The sequence below is a fragment of the Chaetodon trifascialis genome, chromosome 1 (genome assembly GCF_039877785.1).
Source record: "Chaetodon trifascialis isolate fChaTrf1 chromosome 1, fChaTrf1.hap1, whole genome shotgun sequence".
NCBI classification, from domain to species: domain Eukaryota; kingdom Metazoa; phylum Chordata; class Actinopteri; order Chaetodontiformes; family Chaetodontidae; genus Chaetodon; species Chaetodon trifascialis.
In genome coordinates this window covers 3,958,565-3,982,319 of record NC_092056.1, presented here as the reverse complement: position 1 = coordinate 3,982,319, position 23,755 = coordinate 3,958,565, and the positions used below count along the sequence as shown (strand labels likewise).

At 43.6% G+C, this 23,755-nt stretch overlaps 1 protein-coding gene across 1 annotated transcript in view; it reads right to left on the bottom strand.

Moving 5' to 3' along the window:
• The window catches only part of LOC139328888 (protein kinase C-binding protein NELL1-like), a 233,835-nt gene that overhangs the window by 193,425 nt on the left and 16,655 nt on the right, over nucleotides 1–23,755 (bottom strand). The window contains exon 3 of the mRNA XM_070958961.1: nucleotides 7,789–7,939. Within this exon, the coding sequence (XP_070815062.1) occupies nucleotides 7,789–7,939 (151 nt within the window). The remainder of the gene's footprint in view (nucleotides 1–7,788; nucleotides 7,940–23,755) is intronic.

The following is a 23,755-nucleotide window of genomic DNA, read 5'->3' as shown; positions in this document are numbered from 1 at the left end:
TTCACAGTATTCAAAATGTGCTGAGGCCAGGAGAGATGGCGTTTCAAACTGCTGAGTAATAAACAAACAGCCACAGTGGCAGGGTTGCAGGCTGTGTCTCCTGATGTTGATTGAGGGCTGTGGAAGTGTCTCAGTAGTGCAGTGACAGCTCTGGGAAGAAGCTGTTGAGGTGACAAGTGGTCTTCATCAAAATGCACTGGCATCATCTGTAAGAGAAAAGTTTTGGAAATGAATGGCTGCCCCAGAGTGCAGGGTTGGCTGTATATCACCCTATCCTTTTTTCCTCAGCCCCTGGTGTCATGCAGCTGTTTTATGGAGGACAGCTGACAGCCAATTATCTGCTCAATCGGGAGGTCAACACTCTGGAGCTTGTCCGTGGAGTTGGAGAAGCAGGCAAACCGGATACGACGACGCCAATACGCACCAATGCCTTCAGTTACTGATCTGTGAAATGTGACTGGATTGGTTGAGGCATTGTTCTTCTTTTGTCACATGAAGACGATCCTTGATGGAAGTTTGTGGATTTAGCAAATGCTGTCCTCACAATGGAAGGTGCTGGCAGATAGGTGTAACTTTCACAACTGAGCTCAGCTTGAAGTAGATCATGAGAAGCAGGAGGAAATCCATTCTCATTTTCACAGTTTGGAGTGTGACATTATTAGCAGCAAAGCACGGTGCATGGCGGACCACCTCGGGTTTTCTGCGATGCGTTGCATCAGTGGACCTGCAGAGATGCTGTCAGGTTTGAACAGCTGACAGGACAGAGGCGGTGCATTCATTGGTTTACAGGGTGCAGAGGAGTAAATAAATTGTGAAAAAGACATGGCTGAAGGATAGCTGTCAATGAACTGATAACCCTGGCACTCCTACATTTGTAAGGCCAGTAAGTGAACTCATTTAATTAGGAAACTGTGGGATTGCAAATCATTAATTACCACAATACAGGGAGCAGTTCCCTTTAATGACCACGCAAGCTTGTTGCATAAAAACTACCAGGTAAGACAGGGAAAACTTTAACCAGTCAACTGCAGTACAGCTAGCTACCCTCTCAGTAAGAAAAATCCCATTTATCAATTTTTTAATCGAATCCCATTAAATGTCCACCTAAAGACTATAAAGGCACGTGTCAGTTTTGGTATTGGGATGTTAGTCACTAATTTTCTGTATCAAACTAAAAAAATTATCAGCTGTATTTGCCATCCTAGTCCTCAAAGACATTTCAGGGTTTCTGATGTTTTTCTGCCAGAAAGCCTTTTTGTGCTTTTTCCTTTATGAGAAGGAAGGTGGGCAGCCAAGTGGATGGTGAAGGTCTCCAGGGTCTGAAGACTGCTGGACAGGTGGAGGAGATCTGGCTGTCTCATGGGGATCACGGGGATCAGGGGGATCCTGCCTTTCAAACTCAAAGATTGCCTTTTTGCTGCTTGAGACCAAGCAGAGCCTTTGTCATGCTGTGTGAGGAATTTCTTTTCCTGTGGACTTGATGTTCTTCAGGGTTGCTTCCCTACAGGCTTCTTCAGCAGATGTACAGCTGCCTTGCCCACTTATGGGTTTTGTTTTCGGACGCAACCTCACAGAAATCGACAGTCCAAATGTTGATGTCAAAACTGTCTTAAGCGTGTAAGAGCCCTCCATGGGTTTCCCAGTTGGGGTCACATTCTGTTCACAAAGTGCAGTGTTTGAGTGATCCAGGTTGCCCTGTCGAGCCTTCTCTGCTGATCAATGTTGTCATATCAACAACAAATGATTACATGCCATTTAAAAGCTTTATGGCACTTTGTAGCTCATTTTAGCTCTTAGCTATAGTTTTATAGCACATGTACTCTGTGGTTCAGTCTCATCTCTCTCTTCAACATCATTCCTCAGAGTAATAAGAGGACGTTTTGATCAAAAAATCTACTGAACTGCTGCTGCTGAACACCAGACAGCAGACAAAGTTATTGACTAGCCAGTTAAAAAAGAGGAGCATTTAGCAGCTTAAGAGGCAGATATTCTTAACAGGAGTTCATGGAAACCAAACCGGTGCTAGAAGCAGAGTTAATATCGAACTTAGCACTCCAACTGAATGCTAACGTTGCGCCTTGTCTGCTGGATGTGGAAATGGGCAACTGTCTGCTAACATGTAAGCTAAAGCACCTTCATAAGGCAGTACTATGTCGCGCCCCTAAGAGACCAAAAAAGATCAATTAACACAGCTTTAATTTCCAGTGGATTATCAGGTCTGCAGAGTTGGTACTGTAAAGCTGCATTTCCACTGCAGATAATACCCCCTTCACGTAACGTACCCCCTCGACACGGCAGGAAACTGCAGTGATATGATCTTCAATTCAACACAAACACACAGTATTGCTATCTGTCCTATTAACAGCCATGCAATTATATCCACTTTTGCCAAGATGCTTTGCACACGGCAGCAAGAATGATGAAGGGACAAACTCTGAGCTTGCAGAGGAAAGTCTGTGATTCTGGGTAAGCAGTGCAAAATTCAGCTTTTTGCACAGCCCATGTTAGTTCACGTATTTCAGAAGAGGACTGAGGCACACAAGGAATCATTGTTAGTCTGTATTTGTACTGTATTGCATCCTTTTTCTTCGAGCAAATACCGCCGAGGAATAGTCCAGGGAGCGCAGTGTGGAAACTGGTATCTGTCTGAGGTGAGAGGGCCCAGCTCAACCCTCACCCCAACTCCATGGGGGAGATCACGAGTTCAGAATCGACGCCAGCAGGTTTCCTGCCTCTGACATTCACACACAAATCCCATCTGATGGCAAAAAATTGAAAAATTCTGCAGATCAAGTTTAAGGATAGAATAAACAGACACAGATAGAGCAGCAAATCACTGCAGTAGCCCTGCACAGCACAGCACAGAACCGTTCCCTTTCTCATCCATAGAATTTTCAGATCATCTGCCAAGGAATGATAAACAAACCAAACTGCTGGTTGCATTTTTGGAGAATAATGATCAAAGTACTTCTTGCAGCAATATGTCACCCCACCTGTTTGTCAAGACTATTATATAGAGTATATGTCGGAATCAGATGCTGTGTGTTAATTCATCAGATTAACAAGATTTCCTTTAACAAGGACTGATGGAATCCAAAACTACATAAAGGCGTCTTGTCTATTATGATAATGTTTTACTCGCCAGGACTGTAGAGATTCAGGGATGCAAAACTGTGCCAAAATTCTGCAAATGCACAACCGATTTCCGAAAGCTACTCAATGCTATAATACCACTAAACTTCATTGTGGAAAAATGTTGAAAATATATACAATAATTCATGAGGTGGAATAAAAATTAAAGTGAATGCAACCCACAATATTGTATATTCACTAAAAGATGGTGTTCAACAAAGATGGTGTTGTACGAATGAGGTAGAGGCTAAACCAAGCTAACCTGTATATCACTGTAAGGTAGGAATTTTAAACTATTTTATTCACCTGTGAATTAGTGAATATTAAATTAGGAGTGCAACTTTTAAACACAGCTGTTCTTGTGCTCATAATCAGCAAATGATTCTGCACTGGAGCAAATGTTTACTGCGTCCAACTTCGCAATGCTTACTCCCAAACATTCCCAAATTCATACCACAAAGTGTGTGTGTGTGTGTGTGTGTGTGTGTGTGTGTGTGTGTGTGTGTGTGTGTGTGTGTGTGTGTGTGTGTGTGTGTGTGTGTGTGTAACTCCCACCGCACGTCGACTTCCGCTCAGTGTGTTTCCTTAGGAGCGACGAAGCTTTAGGTGCTTATGCACTGAGGTATGGAGCGAGAGGGAGACCTGCGGAGTGACAAAGGGCGGGCAGATGAACAGAGCAGCTGGAGGAGCTCGCTGAGCAGCTTTGGTGTTTTAAGTGTTCAGGTGGGAAGAACAGCGGAGAGACCGGGCTTTGAGTTAGTTCATCACAGGGCTGCTGCCACTTGCTGACAATGAGAGCGTTACTGGAACCCAGAAAACTGCTGGCTGGGCAGAAATAGGCTCTTTTGTTCTATTCAGCCCAGTGGAGCAGCAATAAACCTTCTCTCCCATTCCCCAGTGCTGGGCACAAGAAGAAAAAAGAAGTTTCTTCTGCATTTGCAGCGGGTTTCGAGAAATACTTGCATTCAAAAGACGTTTTCACTTTGAGGATGAGGGGAGCGGAGGAGGAGAGGAGGGAGAAGGATATTATCATATTGGGAAAGCGGAGCTGGCAGAGGAGGTGGGAGGGAAGAGAGGATGGTTTGATTGTGCTGAAAGAAAGATGAAGAAGTAAAGAAGGGAAAGAGAAGGAATGTATGATTGGATTTGGCCGAGTGGTACAGCTAGCTGTCTCTTAGCTGGCTGAATGGGAGGCCTGTGTTATAATGGGAAAGAATGGGCATCAGCCGAGGGCTCTAATAGGGCCTTCAGAGAGGATTCAGGGGTTCTGAACAAATCCTCGGTCACAATGGAGCACAGGTCTGCACCGCGCCAGTCAAGGCTCTGTCCATCTCGCCAAATTTAATTACACTCGCAATGTGGCAGTCTGACTCACACAACAGCTCGTCTCAAAATAACTTCAGCCTGCTGCGGCTTGGCTCGGCTAGATTTGCATCCCAATATCTCCTTTATGACACTCAACAATACACAATATTTGTCGGAAAGTTAAAGGTCTTGAAAAATCAAATAACAGATGAGAGGTTTATTCTGTTGTAGCCTGAACAAGTCAGTTCACCCAGGAAAGAAAACATATGTTCACTTTTATCAATATTGTATCACGCAGACAGTTTTAGTTTAATATGTTGTGATTTTCAGACGTTTGAAACGTCATCAGCCAGATATAGTTACTCCATAATCCACAGATCTCACTGTGAACAGATGGTGTTATAGCTCTGCAAACCCTCCAAAGCAGGAGACTATGGTGGATGGGTGAGTCAGCAAACCTGACTTTGACCTGGAAGACAATCACACGCATCCTGTTGGCCTATCGAACAGTCATTTCTGTTAAGTGTGACCACAACTGTCCTCTAACCTTGAAGGCAGAATAAGTAGGATTTTCCCAGAAAAACAATGTTGAGGCTTTTGCTGTTGTTTTGCTGTCTTGCTATTTCTGGACGTCGCTGTAGCTCCCAGAAAATAACAGCATGGGAGGAGGCTTCTGGTGCCGTTGAGCTGAGAGAGAGGGGCCAACAAACCCCTACCAACAAATCCTACTAGTTCTGCTTTTAACTTGCTGAAATCTCATTACATCTTAACCAGTAATGAATCATGTTTGCAACTCTTCTGGAAGGCGCTGACAAATGCAGTCTTGCTGACTGAGGCACTGGATCAGAATACACTCATATTGGTCATTTTTTTATTGGTGTTTTCCTGTTTTGGTTGGAACACTTCAAAATCTGGGCAAGCAAGTACAGAAATATGTCTTTGTCTATGCCTTTTAAAAGTCATCCACCCTACCCGAACCAGTCATTTCTAAGCAATATAAACGCCATAGACTGACTTAAGTATTAAGTACATTTGACAGCTGGGTATGTTTGATTGCGGCTGAGTGCATGTTAATACAACATTTGCTTTGTCCAAGCACTCCTCCGAGCTACATTTGCTGCATGGTGCATGTCACTGTGCCTGAAGGAGGAGGACAGTACAGTCACCTGGCTCCATTTAGCCTCGCTGTTGTTTGGCCAGCCTGCTGTGTGGCAATTACGCCTGCAGGTAACATGAGAGGGAAGGACAGAGAGACGGAGGGGGTGGGAGAGTGAAAAGCAACTCTCAGGGTCACCTTGAAAGCGCAGTGGGGGCCAACATGTTTCTCTTCGAGAGTGGATCGTACTGTACAGCAGGTGCTTGAAGAAAAACGTGTGCACATGTATGCACGTACACACCAGATGAGGAAGTATCCAGATTCTTTACTCAGGTAACAGTAACAATACCACTGAGAAGAAATGCACCTTTAAGTAACAGTCCTGCATTCAACACTTCACCAAAGTAAAAGCATGCATCATCAGCAAAATGTATTTCAAAATTAAGTGCCACGTCATTGTTACGATACATGTTGGGATTATATATTACGTCACAGATGCAGAACTAACCTGAACTAACCCAGTAGTCTTGGGTACTTTATTATATTAGCACATTATGGGTTTTTAACATAAAAATGTGCTTATGTTGCTATTAATTGCTTGTTGCCATATTTGACCACTAAATATCTTAACATAACATCGCTTTTTCAACAACGTCGTGATAAAAAGCTGTAAGTACACGTATTAAACGTGCCACTATTTTTCAGGGCTGAGTAACTGGTAGCTTTGTTTACTACATTTTAGAGGCCTAGCTCCCTCTTCCATCAGTTGAGGGGCCCTCTACCTCAATCTCCCATTGTGTATGATTTTGCCTTTGTCTCAACTCTCAGCAAACACATACGCGCACTCCCTCACATGCTCACTTTGACTGCATGTTTTACAGAGCTGAAGGCTTTTACCTTCAGAGGAGTGGAGGAAAATCAATGTTGCCTGCCCTTTAAAAACAATTCACAGTTGTACAGTTTGTCAGGGGGCCGGGGGTGAGCTCGCTGCTGCCACTCACTGATGTCCTACAGCCATCACATTCTGCAGTGAAATTCTGTCCATCACAACAAAAAGCCGAGAAGAGATGTTCAAATTATTACTCTAAGAAATTACAATTACCATCTCTACAAGTTGCGTTTACAACCATGTCTGCCCAGACTCATATATGTAGTGAAGACTTTGAAATAGAAAAGCAATTAAAAGGTAATAAATGCACTAGATGGTAAAATGATGACACCACTATATTAACAAGTATGATTTCAGTGCAGAGGACTGATCACCTGAATCACCTGCAAATATGCATGTTGCTGCAAAGAAGCTACAAACGAAAAAAATGCTTCATGCACATGTTCAAAAAGGCTGCACAGAAGATCTGAACAATCTGTACATTTTCAAAGTGGACACCCAAGATTAGAGCCACCAATTCAATATGTGATGGAAAGTGAAATATGGTCACTTATGGTCAAATCTGCCCTTCTATTTCTGAGCGATGCTGTTGAATAATGGCCAGAAAAGTGTTTTTGCAGAACATTATGATGTGACAGAGAAGCTGACCCTTGACCTTTGGATATAAAATGTCATCACTCTTTTTCAGTTGGTGCTTGAGTCCAAGTGGGCGTTTGTGCCAAATTTGAAGAAATTCCCTCGAGGTGTTCGCAGGATATCACACTCACAAGAATGAGATGGACGGACAGGCAGATGCACAGACAGACTGATGGACAGGGAGACAGATGGACGAACAGACAGACGGACGGAAAACATGCTGCCTCCGGCCACGGCTGTCACCGACGCAGAGGCATACAAAGATGTGTACCTGTTTCTGTACTCATTTCATCGCAGCTTGGTTACAAGGCCATATGTTCTAGCTCTCAGTGCAACAGCAGTCAGAGATGCTGTAAGTCTGTGCAGCAGTCTACAGTAAAATGTAATATTATCAGGATGCTCAGCATTGCTAAGTTCTTCACACTCATCTCACAGACACAATACATGGAGGGTTATCTTTCTGCCCTGAGCATACAGGAGGAAACGCTGCATTATTCCACTCGTCGCCTCGCCCTCCCATCACCCGCTGACTTACACTGGCAGCGGAGTAATCTCACACTGATCTTTACTTTACTACACCTCATCAACAGCCATCTGCAAACAGCTACGAGTGAGATGAGAATTCATCTCAGGGTTTAATTTAAAACGAGAGCACTCAGTAACCCGTGGAAGTAAAGTTGTGCAGAAAAGGAGCTGCAGGCCAAAATGAAGAGGATTACAGATGGATTACCTGTGTTCTGACTCGTGGATGGAGAATATGACTCCTGATGTGGAGGACTTCTGCTGGATGGAGGCCAAGAAGGTAAACTCACTTTTACTCCTGAACAGCTGCACCACTTTCTCTGTGATGTGTGCCGGGGCGTGAACTGCTCTCCCAACATCTGAGGGAATAAAGTAAAATGGAAAGATATCATGAGCTTATGTTAACTCTTTTTGCAGGCAATGAACTTCCTCCATGTGCACTCAGCCAAAAGTGCAAGCGACATATTAAGCTAACTAAAATCACACATGGTGAAACACAAAGTAACACCTTTACTCACACAAATTACATTTCATCAACAGTTCGAGCAGTTACCTCTGGCAGTCTGTCCAATAAGCTTCATACACCGAACTAGAGGATGCTCAGACAGCAAACTTTGCATGAACGCATGTGTTTGTATTTACCAAAGAGAACTTAAAGATATTGGGAAATTAGGTAAAAATAAAGATTTTGACTTTAAATGCAGGAAATCCATCTGGATGGAGCTCTTGCCCACACTTTTGTAGTTTGCTTTTAAAGGATGACTCGAGTCTAACACAATTTCATGTCATCATGAGGTCATGTCTTGCAGTGATTGGCAATCATTTCTATCGGTTATGATACATTTGTTCTGACTAAATAATTGCAGAGATCTGGGAAAACTGCAACATTGCAACAACATGCAGAAAACACGAGCAGTCAGAAGATTAGACGGGTTGTAAACAAGCCAACAGCTAAGCCAATGCGCTGAAATGTTGTTAATAATAAATCCCATAATGCTATGTTAAGTACATCAGGTCAAAGCTGAACCAATAAATCATTCTGGATACGTTGATGGATGTTTACAGCAGACAATCTGGGTCAGAATTTGTCTGCCTTCAGGTTTTATTATGTTATTTACTGTTATTATTTTGTTGATAGGAACAGTGGACAAAACTACAGCCTGATGTTAAAGTTTTTAACATTGAGAGGAACCATAAATAACAGTCCAAGTCTGAGTGTGACCCAACAGTTACATGTATAGAAATCCCCCATTCACTTGTAATTAGCATTGCAGTGATGTCTGCGAGTCCGCAGTGACAGTGGCAGAGAGGAGTCACACGTCTCGTTAGCATAAAGCCTGTTGAAAACCATGAATGCATGCACGTATGTGATAATTGTTTCCATCTTCAACCCTGATTGAATACACATGACGGCTAGATGACAGTTTACAGAGATGAGTGTTGGAAAGTAAACAGCTGAGCGTTTAGACGGTCTGAGGCAGAAAAAAAACCCACAGAGGTGGTTTTCATTCACGTCAACATTAAATTAAAAGGAACTTAGAGACTTAAAAGCCAGTTTTTGTCCAACGATGACACCAGTGTGGACAGTTTGGAAACACTGTGTGCAAGGACACCCCCACGCCTGGCAGCTGACTCACAAAAGACACCAGGGTGTGTTTCTTTACACAACGTTGCTTGCAAATGCAGTTGAGTTGTGAATGCTTCCCGCTCTTCTTTGTACAAATTGCATAAACTTGCCTCGCTGCTTTCCACTGGAGGAATTGTTGGGTCTCTTTAGGAGAATGTGGAAAGTGTCCTGAGACGTTTTCTGTTGTGATTTGGCGCTATGTAAATGAAACCGAGCTGAAAATTGAATTTGACAAAGAATGAAGGAAACGACAGGCTTATTGTGATTTGATGTTTGCATATCTTCTGCAAGTTGATTTCATGGTGTATTGAAAATCAACGACCCAGGCTGGAATATCTCAAAAACTCTCTGAGAAACTTGTAGCAGCAGTAAACACGAGTCTGAGCGAGAGGCGGCTGTGGTTCCACACTCCAGCTTCAGCTTCGCATGACAGACGGTCCAGTGGAGAGGAGCCTGTGGCTGTCTCAGCTCAGGGCTTTTAAAACTCCCCCAGGTGACGGTGGCCCACCTGCCTTCACACTCAGCCTCGCCGCTGTCACGGCCCAGTCGGCTGCGTGCCGCTCCCCCCGCCCCTTCTCCAGCACGCCGGCTCCCAGACCACAGCCTGTCATTAGACCACCCCTTTAAAATCTGCAGACACTGGCTCTATCATCATGATGTGAGGATGTCGTCAGATTTCCAGCCTGCTTTTTTGTCTTTTGACCTTCACCTGAGTCCTCACACCTAAATAACAAAATACTGTAAGCGGTGGTTTGTCACTGCGTTCCAGAATGACCAAACCAGTTTATATGAGTGTTTTCTGATCTGCCACCTCCACGGTTAAGACCTGGGGCCTCGTCATCAACTGTGATCTTAAGTGTGACTCTGCTCCACCTGTTCTGCTCCACCTCGCTCAGCGACGACACCCTCGATTCAATCTACTCAAGATTTTTACTTTAGGCATCTTTTATGAATCAAACGTAAGCACACTGTTGGAAATAAAGGCTCAGTTCAAATAGAAATCTACCAACATCTAATCCTGATGAGAAGAAACCAGCACTGAATGTACAGGAAGTAGGACATGACATCCAAACATCAGCTTCCTGCACGTTGTTCACCCAACCGCACATTAACTGAAAAGGTTTCTAATAGGTCACACTCGTCCTGACTTTACTCCTGGGAGGTGAAAACCATTATACACACAATCAGCAGGGGTCACTTTTCCAGAAAACACAGGTTGTGGTAACATTTCGAGAAAGCAAGGTAAAAGGAAAAGAATATTAAAAGAGGAGATCAATGGCTCGAATGCTGATATATATATTTGGAAAGATAAGTTTATGTAATTCTAAAATCACTGGCAGAGCACTAAGCGCAGCAGCACGTCTGGTTACTTGTTCAGACGTGAAAGAATACCATATATACTTCAAACAATGGTGGTACTTCAAATAAGCAAAGCCATTTGGTTTTCTCTAATCAGATGTTTGCGATATATCCGTTGTCATCACGCTGTGACCATTATTTCTTTTCAACTCCGGCTGAAAAAAGACTGAACACCCTACTGAGAAAAAAAACATTATTATGTATTTTTCTTGCCAAAGAAGCTTTTATGCCTTGAATTGTGCAGGGTTTGCTCATGTGAGCAAAGCTGGTGTCTGTCTTAGTCATCGCATCATCATACTAAACAGTGACCTCCTCTTTCATTCACACAGTCGATGTCCATTAAAGACTGCTGACCAGATTTACTACTGAATCCTGATTCACACTTTGGGTCTGTTTTCTTTTTTGGACACTGATAATTACAATATTCAAAATTAGAGCTTGCATTTTTGTATTAATCATCATTTTACTTTTGAAAATATGTTGTATTTTTTCAACACAGTTTGGCTTAATTGCAGTCTGCTTAGAAGCACCGTACATGTCTGTAACAGCTGCTGACGGATGCTGTTTGACAAAGGGCTTGTAGATGCAAACTTTACATCATTAAATTTGACACTCACACACACTCCATGTTAGCGAATCCTGCTACTGCACTTAAAATGAAATTGTCCAATGGAAACCAAACTTAGAAAAATCGCTCAAGCCAAAGAAAACTAACTGCTATCACACTCCGACAACCCAGTAATAATGATGGATCGATAGTATGATGGGAGCAGAAATAAAGTGGTGCCACCGTACAGCAGGCTTAGGCTTGTAGACGTAAACAAACCCATTTATAGCGACAGGAGGAAACAGGTAGAGCAGGGAGGTTCGTCTCCAAGCAGACACGATGAAGCTCGGCGTGGCAGGCAGCAGCCGGCTGTCACCCCGCCTCCCTCTCCATTTTACAGCTCATCACTTTAATCAGGAGCCTGGCGGGTCCTCCCCCAGCTCGGTAAGTCTTACAGATGGCCTCTTTAACTGACAGTAAGGAAGAGGAGCTCAGCCGCGGTCCAGAGAGACTTCACTCACCGAAGACACAGCCAGCCAAGTCTGTGTGGACTTCTGTCCGGCCTGATAGGGGAGACCAGTGTCAAAGTGTCACAGCCAGATAAGCACATTACTGTACTATGCTCAAGTTTGGCCAAGGGCACAAAGTAGATCAGGGCTGAGTTTTCTCGGAGCCCGGCGTCCAGTAGGCCAGCAACTGGCAAGAAAACTGTTAAGAGCCTTTACTCTCCAGCTCAGACATTAGTGGGCATCACTTAGAAACCTGACTGCAGGGCTGCAAAGAAATTCAGCTTTGTATGAAAAAACATGGCACTCTCTTGATGTGTGGGGGGGCTCTGCCTGGACAAAGCACAGACGCACCTGTACTGTGCAGGTTACATGTTTGAAATGCAAACTGAGAGAAGGCCCTTTGTTCTCAGTTGCTGTTACTTAAAGTGCTGCCATTTAACTGAGCTACAGTTACATTATGTGGACCAAAGAGAGCAACCGGGAGCTCTGAAAGCAGCGCCCTGCACGCGACAGCATGTGTCAAAACAATCCCAGACGTTTGTTTTCTATGCAATACCCCAAACACACACAGCATGAATCGTGTTAACGGAGCAGTAAACTGTACTTTAACTACAGCCTCTGTCTGCATATGATGATGTGTGCTGCAGGAGTCTTTAAATGACGCTATGCAATGAGGTCATTGGAGTTTCATGGCCAAAAGAAGGTGGAGGTGGATGTCTAAAGTCTCACTGAGCCCAGGGGTCCATCCTCAAATAGCCTGTCTGACTAACAGCCCAAATCCCATAGATATTTAAACTGCACATAGTTTGCAGGACAAAACTTGAACCATGCATATCAATAACCTCTGAATCAGTGCATGGTTAGTAAGCAGACTAACATTTTCTGGACAAACACACTATCTACACTCAGGCGTCAGATCAAAGCATGTCTCTGTGCACCACAGAGCCAGTCTGGCTGTCTCTGCTGGACAGTAGTCATGTTTACAGTCCCCACAGCAACACATTCACCATCACTGGCAGCTGCTCGGGGGCCGCAGGGCTCTGGTTACAGCAAGGAACAACATTAAAGGTACAGCAAGAGAAGAATAACACGTCAAAGTTTTCTGGCATCAGTTGTGGAACATTAAATAAACCCACAAGGGCTGAACTGATAAGTATTTGGCAGGTGACACACGCGATATAAGCTTCTTTTCACTGGCCATCACAGCTCTTCCAGCTCCGTAATTCCTTCGGCGGGGAAGACGCTGCCGCTCTACCCGGCAGGTGGGATATTCGCTTTTCATGGCAATGATGCAGATAAAAAAGGAGCTGGGTCCTCACATCTTAAGGCAAAAACCCGCAGTAAGCTGACTGGACAGCCCAGTTTGAATCCGAGTAAAACTTAACTTCATGACAGAGTATCAGGCATTGTGTGTGGGAAAATTCAGACAACCAATAAAATCAGCTAATTCACACTATAAAAAAAAGAAAAAAAAAACAATAAACAGAGATGAAATAACATGAAATAAACACATGATTGGTGCAAACTTGGCTGAGAATCAGCTCCAGTCAGCAGAACTCAAGAATTAATCACCGCAGGTTGGCTAACTAAGCACCATTCATTACTGGTTTGATTTTAATATCACTAAACTCAAGGGAGAAATTCATCGCGATGGCCAACAGGTGAGCATTAGCCACCTGTCTTTGTATCTCTAGTAGCAGTGGAGGAAAATTCTAGATGTCCCCATCTATTAACCATCAAATAACGTATTCACATTGCATATTGGAAAGCAAACCTTAAATGTCCATTATTTAAAAACCGGTGGGGGTAGTTCCTTGTTGGTTATCGTATTTTTGTAGCTTCAGCCTATGTGTCTGTAAGTATTTTGCTCTGCTGTGGTCAGAACTATGAGAAATGGCATGGAGAAAACAACACAACCTGGGCTTAATCCTCAAAAAGCATGTACGGTAGCTCACGCAGGCCAATAGCTGCATTCATGCTATGATGTACACATGTATGAAAAAATGCATATTTAAATTCTTTGTAATTGGCCCTGCATGTTTGGACATTTTTATGGTCTTTTTTTTGTCTTTCTGATCCTGCAGAAAAACCAGTCATCCCTATTTCCACACTTCCAGCCCTCCAGTCATCTGTACATCCACACATGAAGCTCGCCAGCCAGTCATCCATCCAGTACACAGCAGACTGTCCCTGAGGAGCTAGCCTGCTTTCGGCTGCTCAAGGCGGGTCTGCAGTGGAGAGTAAAAAGCAGAGAGACTGGACTGCAGAGCAGGGGCTGGGCTGGAACTGAGGATAAAGGACTGAAGCGAAGGCACACAACTCTCAAGGATTCAAGGTAATGTTTAAAACAAAAAGTGCACGTCAACAGCAGCCACTGATGGCACTTCACCTTGACTGCAGCTGGAGAAGAGACGCTGCAAATTCAGTGTACAGTTTTCCATCAAAAGCGAAATGCAAAAAGCAACAAACTAAGAAATTCAGGAGCAGAGGCACTAACAGAAGTCAGCAAATAAATAACTGAAGACGGTAGTTCAAGGCAAGTGGTACAGTTACCACAAAATGGCGAGGAATGTCGAATAAGGTTTAGAAACTGGCAAAATCCACAGAAAGTGAGCAGTGTTCGCACAAAGAACAAAGGAGGAAGAGAGTTTGAGGCACGTGAAGGAGACTGTGAGTGCATGTCAAGCAGCCTACAAACACCGCCGAGCTCTCAGCAAGCCTCTCCTAACTTGACTTGGCTTGCATTTGAAGAGCTCCTCAGCTACTGAAAAATTTATAAATCTGAATGGATAAAACATTGATGTTTCGGTTCAAGTTTTCCTTCCCTTTGCAAGTAGATCACCTGACTGTAAACATTAAAAACCCTGTAAGATCTACTGTATCTGGTAGGTGATTGGTGCAATGGGTCATGAATCTAATGAGGCGGGCCACGGATAACATCCCAAGAGGGCACGCTCGCACCTCAGACAGAGCTGACAGCTCTTTATCGTGAAGCGTCAGACTGAGAGCAGTTTGAGTTAGAGTAAATAAGGATGAAAGGACTCGGAGAAATAAAGACCATCCATCTGTGGGAGAGCCATCGGCTGTCGCTTAAAGAGCAATAATGCAGAGCCCTGACGCAAAATCCAGCCAGAGGAATATTAGATATTGGTTAGAGTAATGAACTTCCCATTTGAGTTCTTCCAGCGGCGTCAACATTTACAAGCTGTATCTCTAACACACTGAGGCTGTGAGGGCAGTGTGAGCTGTGCAGAGTTAATGTAGCCTGGGTGTGTGTGTGTGTGTGTGTGTGTGTGGTATGAAATGAGATTAGCACCACAAGAGATCACACTGTTGTAAGATAACTAAATTAACACAAACACCTGGAAAATGTAATGTTTTTAGAGTCAAAATGATTGTTGTATTTATGAGAACAGTCCGACAGTCGGTGCATTTGCTTTCTTTCCGACCATGAGCCGAGAAGATGGATGGTGCTCACAGTTGCCTTAATGACATGATGTGCAGTATCTGGTTGGTTTAGCCTGTACATGAACAGAGAAAGTAAGAACGGTCAGTCACGGTATCGGGGGAAGACAAAAGCCAGGCGTAGTGACTGTGTGCAACACCCCAAAGATTGATACTGAGACCAAAACCTGAGCACCAACGACATCTTCCAACCCACGCTGTAGCCAGAAATGCTGCATGGAAGTAGGCCTACTCGATAGATTGTCAAGAAATAACTTCAACATGGAACCTTCCCTAAAATCACAAATCACAGGCGATTTCATAGCCCACAAGGGGAGCTCCTGGAAGCAGCCATATACAGCCAGCTTATCATGACGTTATGGTTAGCATGTTAGCCTGTCGACTTCGTCTCTGCAGTAAAGATGCAAATACAAGATCATAAAGTAACAGGTTATCTATAAAGGAAACTAAAAATTACTATTCACAATTCACACAGAGGTTTACATAGCATCTTTGGTGTTACTACTACTACCATACTCTATATACTGTACACATATATATATACTGTACACATATATATATATATATATATATATGTGTGTGTGTGCACATATGTACATATACACAGAGCTGCAGAGTCGGGTGTTTATTTTCATTGTGCTCACTGACATAAGCAAACCTTTCACATCATTTATTTTACTCATAGATGATATCAAAAGTAAAGCTTAATGGAGGTTAATGAAAACACATTTCAATATTTCAGTGAGTACGATTTAGTGGCATCTAGTGGTGAGGTTGTATACTGCAACCAACTGAACTGGAACTTTAAATATTTAAGTATTTTTCACTTTTTCACAATGTTCATTTCACAGACAGAAAAGTCATTTCAAAAACAGAAAATGACAAAAGCTGATTAGTTTTTCCATTTGGTAGCAATTATTGATCGTTATCATGGAAACGCAGTTCTTATTTCTCAGACAGCTGTAGCGCAAAGGCAGTCCTTTTTTTGTCTACTTCAGATTAGGCTAGAACAAGAGTGAATGTAAAAATGGTGTGACTCATCAAACCAGTCGTCGCTCTGAATCTTTGTGTGCAAACAGCAGCTGGACGTGTGTTTACTTAAAATGCACAAAAAGCACAAAACATGCACCTCTGTTGGATTAATTAAATCTCGATTTGTCACTTTTTATTCGGTAAACGGCAGATGAAAACATAGCAACACGTAAAATTATTAATCACATTCAATCAAAAATTCTTCAATTCATTACTTTTTAAAAAAAAAGTGCTTCAGAAATTTAATATAAACTCGAGAAATTCAAATGGATGCTGCTCAACTCCAGTCCCTGTGTGCGCTAATCTCTTTCCATACAGTGAGGATTTGTGTGTGTGTGTGTGTGTGTGTGTGTGTGTGTGTGTGTGTGTGTGTGTGTGTGTGTGTGTGTGTGTGTGTGTGTGTGTGTGTGTGTGTGTGTGTGCGCGCGCATGCATGTGTTTTGTTAACAACTCTCTAGGCTGAGATCCTATCCATAATCTGCTCCACCCCCCACAGCTCTACACAATCCTCCTCTGCTGTGGGCAGGTTTTAACACCACAGCTGGCACTCTGTGCTTCAAACAGCTCACACTGTACACATGCAGCATGAATCCACACACACACACACACACACACACACACACACACATATATATATAAAGAATAGAAACTTGCACAGGAGAAATAGGTGGAATTGAGATGTGAGTTAATTTAGTGGAGCACTGAGTGCTTTGAGGTGGCATATCAGTATCTGTCAGGCCTCCGGTAGGCCCACTGCTGGGAGTGTGGCCCGCCCTGAGGGACCGCACAACTGTACAGCCGGGGCCCCTGTCGAGATTTAGGAGAGCCCAAACACAGAGCTCCCACCACCACAACTCAGCCAAGCTTAATTACCTCCTCCCTCTTCAATACCGCGCCGCCTGACAAACAGCCGATCGCTGGATCCCAGACCAGCCAGCAGGCTCACCAGACAGCCAGCCAGCCAGCCAGCCTCCATCCTGTCATCAGCTCTGCTTACACAGCTATTTATCTCAATTAGCCATGCTCTGCATACTTGAAAAATATGATGTCGGGATAAGGCTGTGATAACGGCGTCCGTTAGTACTGTCCTCCTGATATTTGTGATAAATCATCCCAGAAGAGCTCTCAACTACCATGTCGTTAAACGTCGAATAAAGCAACAAATCGGCAAATAACCTCATCATCACGCAGTCATGTTTATGGCAGCCTCCTTAATCATTCTCTCACAGCCGCTAGCTGACAGCCAGAGCCACATTGTTTACCTCCGTATGAGCCCTGCTGCATTTCTTTCTCCTTTAAAAGAGAGAGAGGTGAGGAGAAAACGACGGCGGTGGAGCAAACAAGTGGTGCAGCGTGGGCAGCATGCAGAGCAGAGCTGGGAGATACGATCAGGACAGGACATACAGGGAGGAGAGATAATTCAGCCAAAGGTCACCCAAGGGCGCCTCACTTCCCTCCCAGAGAGCATCTCTGTCACAGCCCAGCGGCACGCCAGCAAACGCCCGCAACGATCACGTATGACACGGAGCATGTGCACACACCAAGATTCAGAACTCATAACCCTTTCCTGTAGTTACACGCCACTCCTTCTTGCAGCGAGACGTGAGGCGAGGAGCTGCTGCTGGAAGGCTTTCACTGTGAAGCTGGGACTGTGCTACAGGATGGAGGTGGAGGGGCAGTTTCAGCAGCTATTAGCTACCGTGCTGCCTGAAAGAAACTTTTCAGTCAACCTTTTGTCACCAGAGCAGAGTAGGCTGTTGTTAAGTGCACCTCTCCACGCATATTCCACTTTACAGCATTTATTATGAGAACTGTTGTGCCAAAACTCAAAACTAATGAATCCCAAATGGAAATAAGCAAAAGGAAAACAGTCAAACAGTGAAACTCTCTTTCAGAACATACGCAGCAAGTCCAAGATGATGACTTCAAATGTCTTGCTTTGGCCGACTAACTGTCTTAAACTCAGAGATCCAGCTTGCAGTGGCGTAAAAACACTCCTCACAACTGAGAAGTTGGATTGAATGTGAAGACAAAAATGACTAAAATGATGAATTGACTGAAAATAGTTGCAGATTACTTTTCTGTCAGCCAACTCATTGAGTCATGGCAGCAGCTCTAACTGCTGTTTGGCCCTTTTTGAGCCAATTCATACTCGAGTGAAATGTGCTATAAATGCTTCTGCTGACAGTATCGGAAATGTGGTCTGTTGGCCAAAATGTTGTGGAGCAAAACATTTTGACATGTGGGAAGGAAACAAATGTGGGATGAAATCTGGGAGCATAAAAAAGGTTGACTAGCACTGGTGCATTGGACAACGTCTGTGCTGTTTGTCAGGGTCATTTCATCACTGTATTTTGATGCTTTTTCCGTACTAAAAATATATTTTCAAGATCCTATTGGCGGCACACACAAGCATTCAACACAGTGAAAGTATCTACTAAACTCCTCTGTTTTTAATCTCATCTCCTTTTGCCATCAGAGTTTGCAGGAAATGTATCATAAATTGCAAATTTTCTTCATATCGTGCAGCCCGACGAGCAGCTGCGTCAGTATCTGAAAACATTACAGCCCTGCTGGTGGAGAAACACGCTAATACTTCTCTGAAGAAGGAAAGACATGGCAAGACAAACAACACAAACAGCTCCCTCCCTCTCTTATCTGAGCAAATGGGGCATCAATTCACACAGAGGCGACGCAGAGAGGAGGCAACTCATCAAATACGGCCGACTGTAAATGCAAACGAGCGGCTGCGTGCCGAACAATATCTCCATGTGTACTCTCAACACGTGTCAGCCGCAGATTATTCACACGGGACTCCATTTGGAGGGGAGGCGGCTGAGTTTAGCGACTCCGGCTGCGTTGGGGTTGATTATGAAGTCAGAAACAATGAATTATTAAAACAAACGGCACTCCAGATGTTCCCCCTGTCTTCATGACAAACACTATCCTCTCTCAGGCATGAAGATGCGAGCTGAGCATAACACAAGCTTGAAAAATCTCTGTGGCCTTCCCGCCTCGTGTGTGTGCGTGAGGCAGTGTTTGGTGCTGGTTCCATTCTCTGGAGGTGCTGTCACTGTGATCCATGAGCAGCCCTCAGTCATTTGGCATTGTGAAGTTTAAGCTTCAGTGTTAATAAACCTCTGGCGTGAGGCCGGCAGCTGCTGCTGCTCATCCCGCACTTCTGTTGGACTTTGGACAGGTGGGTACTATAAACTTAAGCTTTGCTGTAGTTGTGAACGAATTAGTTGACCAATCAATCACCCGATGAAGAGAAACATACGATACTCGACTGTTGAAGCAAATGTGGCCAAATAATTTTAAGTTCCAGCTTCTCAGATGTCTCCATTTGCTGCATGTCTCTGCTTTAACTTGTCTTAATTCTTTCCACATATCGGTTTCGTACCTCTTTATGTGGTTTCTTTTCACTTGTAACACATGAATTTCCCCTGCAGGTAAATAAAATCTCACTATTGCAAAATGACTGACTTTGAGCTTCGGACAGTTTTTTGGACAAAACAAGCAACTGGAAAATGTCACCATGTGATGGGAATTTTCAGCGCTTAAGAGAAAAGTAATTAACAGATAGAGAGAAGAAGAAAAGATCGGAGTAATTACAAAAATTGTTCCTCGCAGCTCTACACTGCTGCTCAGCTGGGTCGCTATGGTAGGAAAGAAAAACAATTATATTTAAATTGAGCATCAGCAATGGATCCACGTCCACAAGCATGCAGACGGCCCTTTTTTACAGGTGTGTTATGAATTGATCTCTCTCTGACTGACTGACTCAACACCATGACAGCATGGTGAACACACAGTTCACCAATACAGAAATGTCTTTACAACAGGCAAAAAAACAGAACCTTCAATTTCTATTATTACACGGTTTTCATTTTATTTACTCACTATCATGGGTTTAAAAAGAAGAGGGCTGGTGATGGTGTTAAATACATGTTGGGCTGTTTACTCATTAGCATGCATCAGATTAGCCAAAAGCTTTTCTGCTTCATCCATTGTCCCATGAAACTCCAAGCACACACGGAGCTGATGAAACCAAGAGGAAATGCAGCTCCCAACAGATCAACAAGTGCACTCAAAGCGAAGGTTTTTCAGTGGGTAATGCGAGTGTAGGTAGAGAAAAATCACTCACACATGCTCCCTAAACAGGATTACAACTACTGAGCAGAGCGTGCAATATTAAAAGGACCTGATTCTAGAAAAATAAAATCAGCTGAATGGGATTTTAGCCCAGAAGGGGGACTTCAACCTCAATATTTGGCCAATCATAAATATTTAGAGCCGCAGTGCAGCGCCCAGGGGGAAACTCCAGGACTGGGGCCAATACCTTGGTTCATGGTGGAGTATCCTGAACATCAAGCAGTATTTTTCCATGAGATGAGATGGAATAAATCATGATGAGGGTCTGTGATGCCTTTTTGGGTGGGAGGAAACCAGAGCTTTTGGAGGTAACACAGGGGGATGAGAAAGAGCCCAGTCAGGACCTTCTTCCTTTCAGATGACACCGCCAACCGCTGGGGTGACCTGGCCTTGACTCCGAATTCTCTCGATAACATGCTGCGTGTTTGCTGTAGGGGATAATGTGGAGTACCGCCCAAAAATCTGAAGAATGTCTGCATTCACATGCTGCAGAATAAAACTGATTTTCTTCTGCACCAGAAATGTGGCCATTTAGGTTTTTAAGTAACAGGCAGTAGACCACTTAGCAAAATCGACCAAAATGCAACTCCGCTCTCAGTCCCCTTGTAGCACAGTGCAGCAGGTTGTTTGGTTGAATACGTTGGTCCAGTCTGTCTGACTCACTCATCCTTTATCTGACTGAGGTTTGTGAAAGTTAGAATCCAGAGCCCGACTCTGAAACATCAGCAGCCTCGCCGTGCCGTGTGCTGATGAATGCATGGCGCTGTCCGTGGTGCTGAAGTAGCAGACAGATTTGTAATTGTGCCATTTTCTCTCAGTCCCACCCTGATTACATACTAGAAATACTCAAATCTGTACTATATTGAAGCCTATATACTCCATAGTGTCACCTTCAGGATCATAGATAATAATATATATAATAACAATAATATTTCTATGATCATACAGAAGCGTACACCCCCAGACAGCAGGCGATTTGTGAATTCTTAACACTGGGGTGGCCTGATTTGAACTTCCCGTGGGAAGAGCGAACATGTAAGAGTCCATTCTGACTCATTATTTCTCCGACTGTTGACTGTCTCTCCTCTCGTCTGTCCCGTGTGTGTGTGTCTCACTTACTAACTCAATGCTTATCCACACATCTTACTGGCCTAATTGCGTCACATGAGAGGATTTACAACACATGCAGCTGTTCTGTGAGTTTCCTGAGCCGCTGAAGCACTGCCGTAAAGGCTAAAAATGCTGCACCAGTTAAAATTTTATTATTCTCAATAATTTATTAATTGCAGGTCCGGGTCAGGATAGGGCTGTGTCTGGATCTGGACCCAGACCATGATCCGCCTACTAGTGACCTCGGGAGGAATGGACAGGCATGGAGATGTTAATAAGATCACATACTGCTCCCAGATCAAGCCCCAACTGTAAAATATTGTATTATTAAATATTAATAAATATACAATATATTTTCGGAACTATAGGTTTAGTATAGGGTGAGGGTTAGGATTAAGATGAGTTAGGGTTTGGGCCAAACCCCCTGTTAAAAATGAGCAAATCCCTGACTGTTTTTAGTCACGTTAAAAGATGAGCATGTGCTGTACAGTACCTCTCTTACATATTCATATTTGTAGGTGTGAAGGCTGTGTGAGGAGCGAACAACAAGCCAAATTCATTTAGCAACAGGACTGAATAAGCCCCCACTGTTTCCATCAAAGCCCCTCTCAGCTTTCAGCTCCCTGTCTTGCCTCAGAGACACAACTATAAGACATGAAAAGCCTGCAGTCAAGAAGAGCAGCAGCATCTCTAACTGTGTTTTGCTATGCCTCTTTCTCCTCTAACCCTGACTAAAACAAAATGACGGCTCGCCTTGTGATGCAGTCAGCGCTCGCATTTTTTATTTTTAAATCCTGCGTGCTTTGATCCTTCACTGGAGAGTTTTGTGTTTACTCCTTCCAAGTGCCGAAGCTTTGAGCACTGTAGCAGGTACAGTACAGCATCCAGGCGTTCATAAACAACCGCATTATGCTGGTTCGGACCAGCCAATCACGCTTCAGCTCCTGATTTCACGTGCCACTAAACAAGCAATGAGCACACACACTGTCCTCCACGAGTGTTGCAGACTGAAAGCATTCAGCCGCAAAATGCACTTTTAGATTTCTTCTAAATCTAACTTACAGTCCAACACTTTCAAAGTTCTAAACTTGACACGAAATACAGCTATTATGCCAAAATGCATCATCCATCCAGCTTCCATTTCTGTCACATCAATCATCTCTGAGATTCTCTGAGTTACAGACTTAGAACTTAAATGTTTCTGTGCATCTGAAAAGTTGAAAAAGTTTCTGTTTATATTAAGAAAAGTTCATCCTGGTCTTAATAATTTCAACTATGTTGTGTCCCAGAATGAAAGCGATGCGCTTACTTATGCTAACAGAGTTTAGCTCAAAGAGAAGCATACAGCCAATCTCTTCTTGGTAATGAAGAATACTTCTCAGTCAACGTCTGAGACATGCAGATGCACATCCATGTTCATATTTAGCCACGCAGAACATCATAACTAACATCTGTTCATCCAGTCGGCTTGACCTGCAGGACAGGCACAATTGTTCAGCATTTGTCTTGCGAATGATTTTCCAGGAAATGTCACATGGATGCAGGGCTGCTTAGCAAACTCCCAAGAAAGCCCAAATGTACAGACTGCAGTCCCAATACTGGAAGCTGATTGGTTGGCAGCAGCTCCTCAAATGAAGTTGCTAAGTGAAGACTTTTCAGTGGCTGCGAACTGTGTGGTGGTACCACAAGAGAAAAACGCTTTATTTCAAGTCCAAAATTCAACATTTCATCTGGAGAAACAAAAATGATGTTGCACTGATCTCTAACTGGTAAATTAATAACGAATGATAGAGACTTCTCGAGTCGACGTCGGGGCTGATCGAGGCAAATTTCAAGGGATCATGATGTGTTAAAATTAAACCAATCAAATTTCCTTCTTCATTGAACTCTTCTGTGTTTCTGTCTGCTTGCATTTTAGCGCTGCTCTCCTTTGCAGTAGCTTGAAGTGTGAACATCTCGCTGCACAAGTGAAAATTAGTGTGAATGTGAAAAATGATTTGGTCACACCGGAGACTCCAAATTCAGACACGCAGGTTGGCAAATTACACTAAACTGAAACTAATTAATCTGTTACCTCTATCTCTTATTAGCAAAGTGCAGTGCACAAAACATTTAAGCAGCAGCTTCTTGTTTTATCCGTCGATGACCGTCACATTCATGAGTTTAAATAAGAACCGCTGCTGGCAGGAGGACATGTCAGCTGTCCCTAATTAATGCGATTTTCTTGAGAGTAACTTGTTGACAAGCCAACATTAAACTTGTGTGGCGCACTGTTAAAGTGCCGTCGTCTGTAGCCGGTATCTACGCTCACCAAAGACTGTTTGTGAGTGAGGAGCCTCCACTTTTCAAACCACTGTTCAATCTGTGGTAA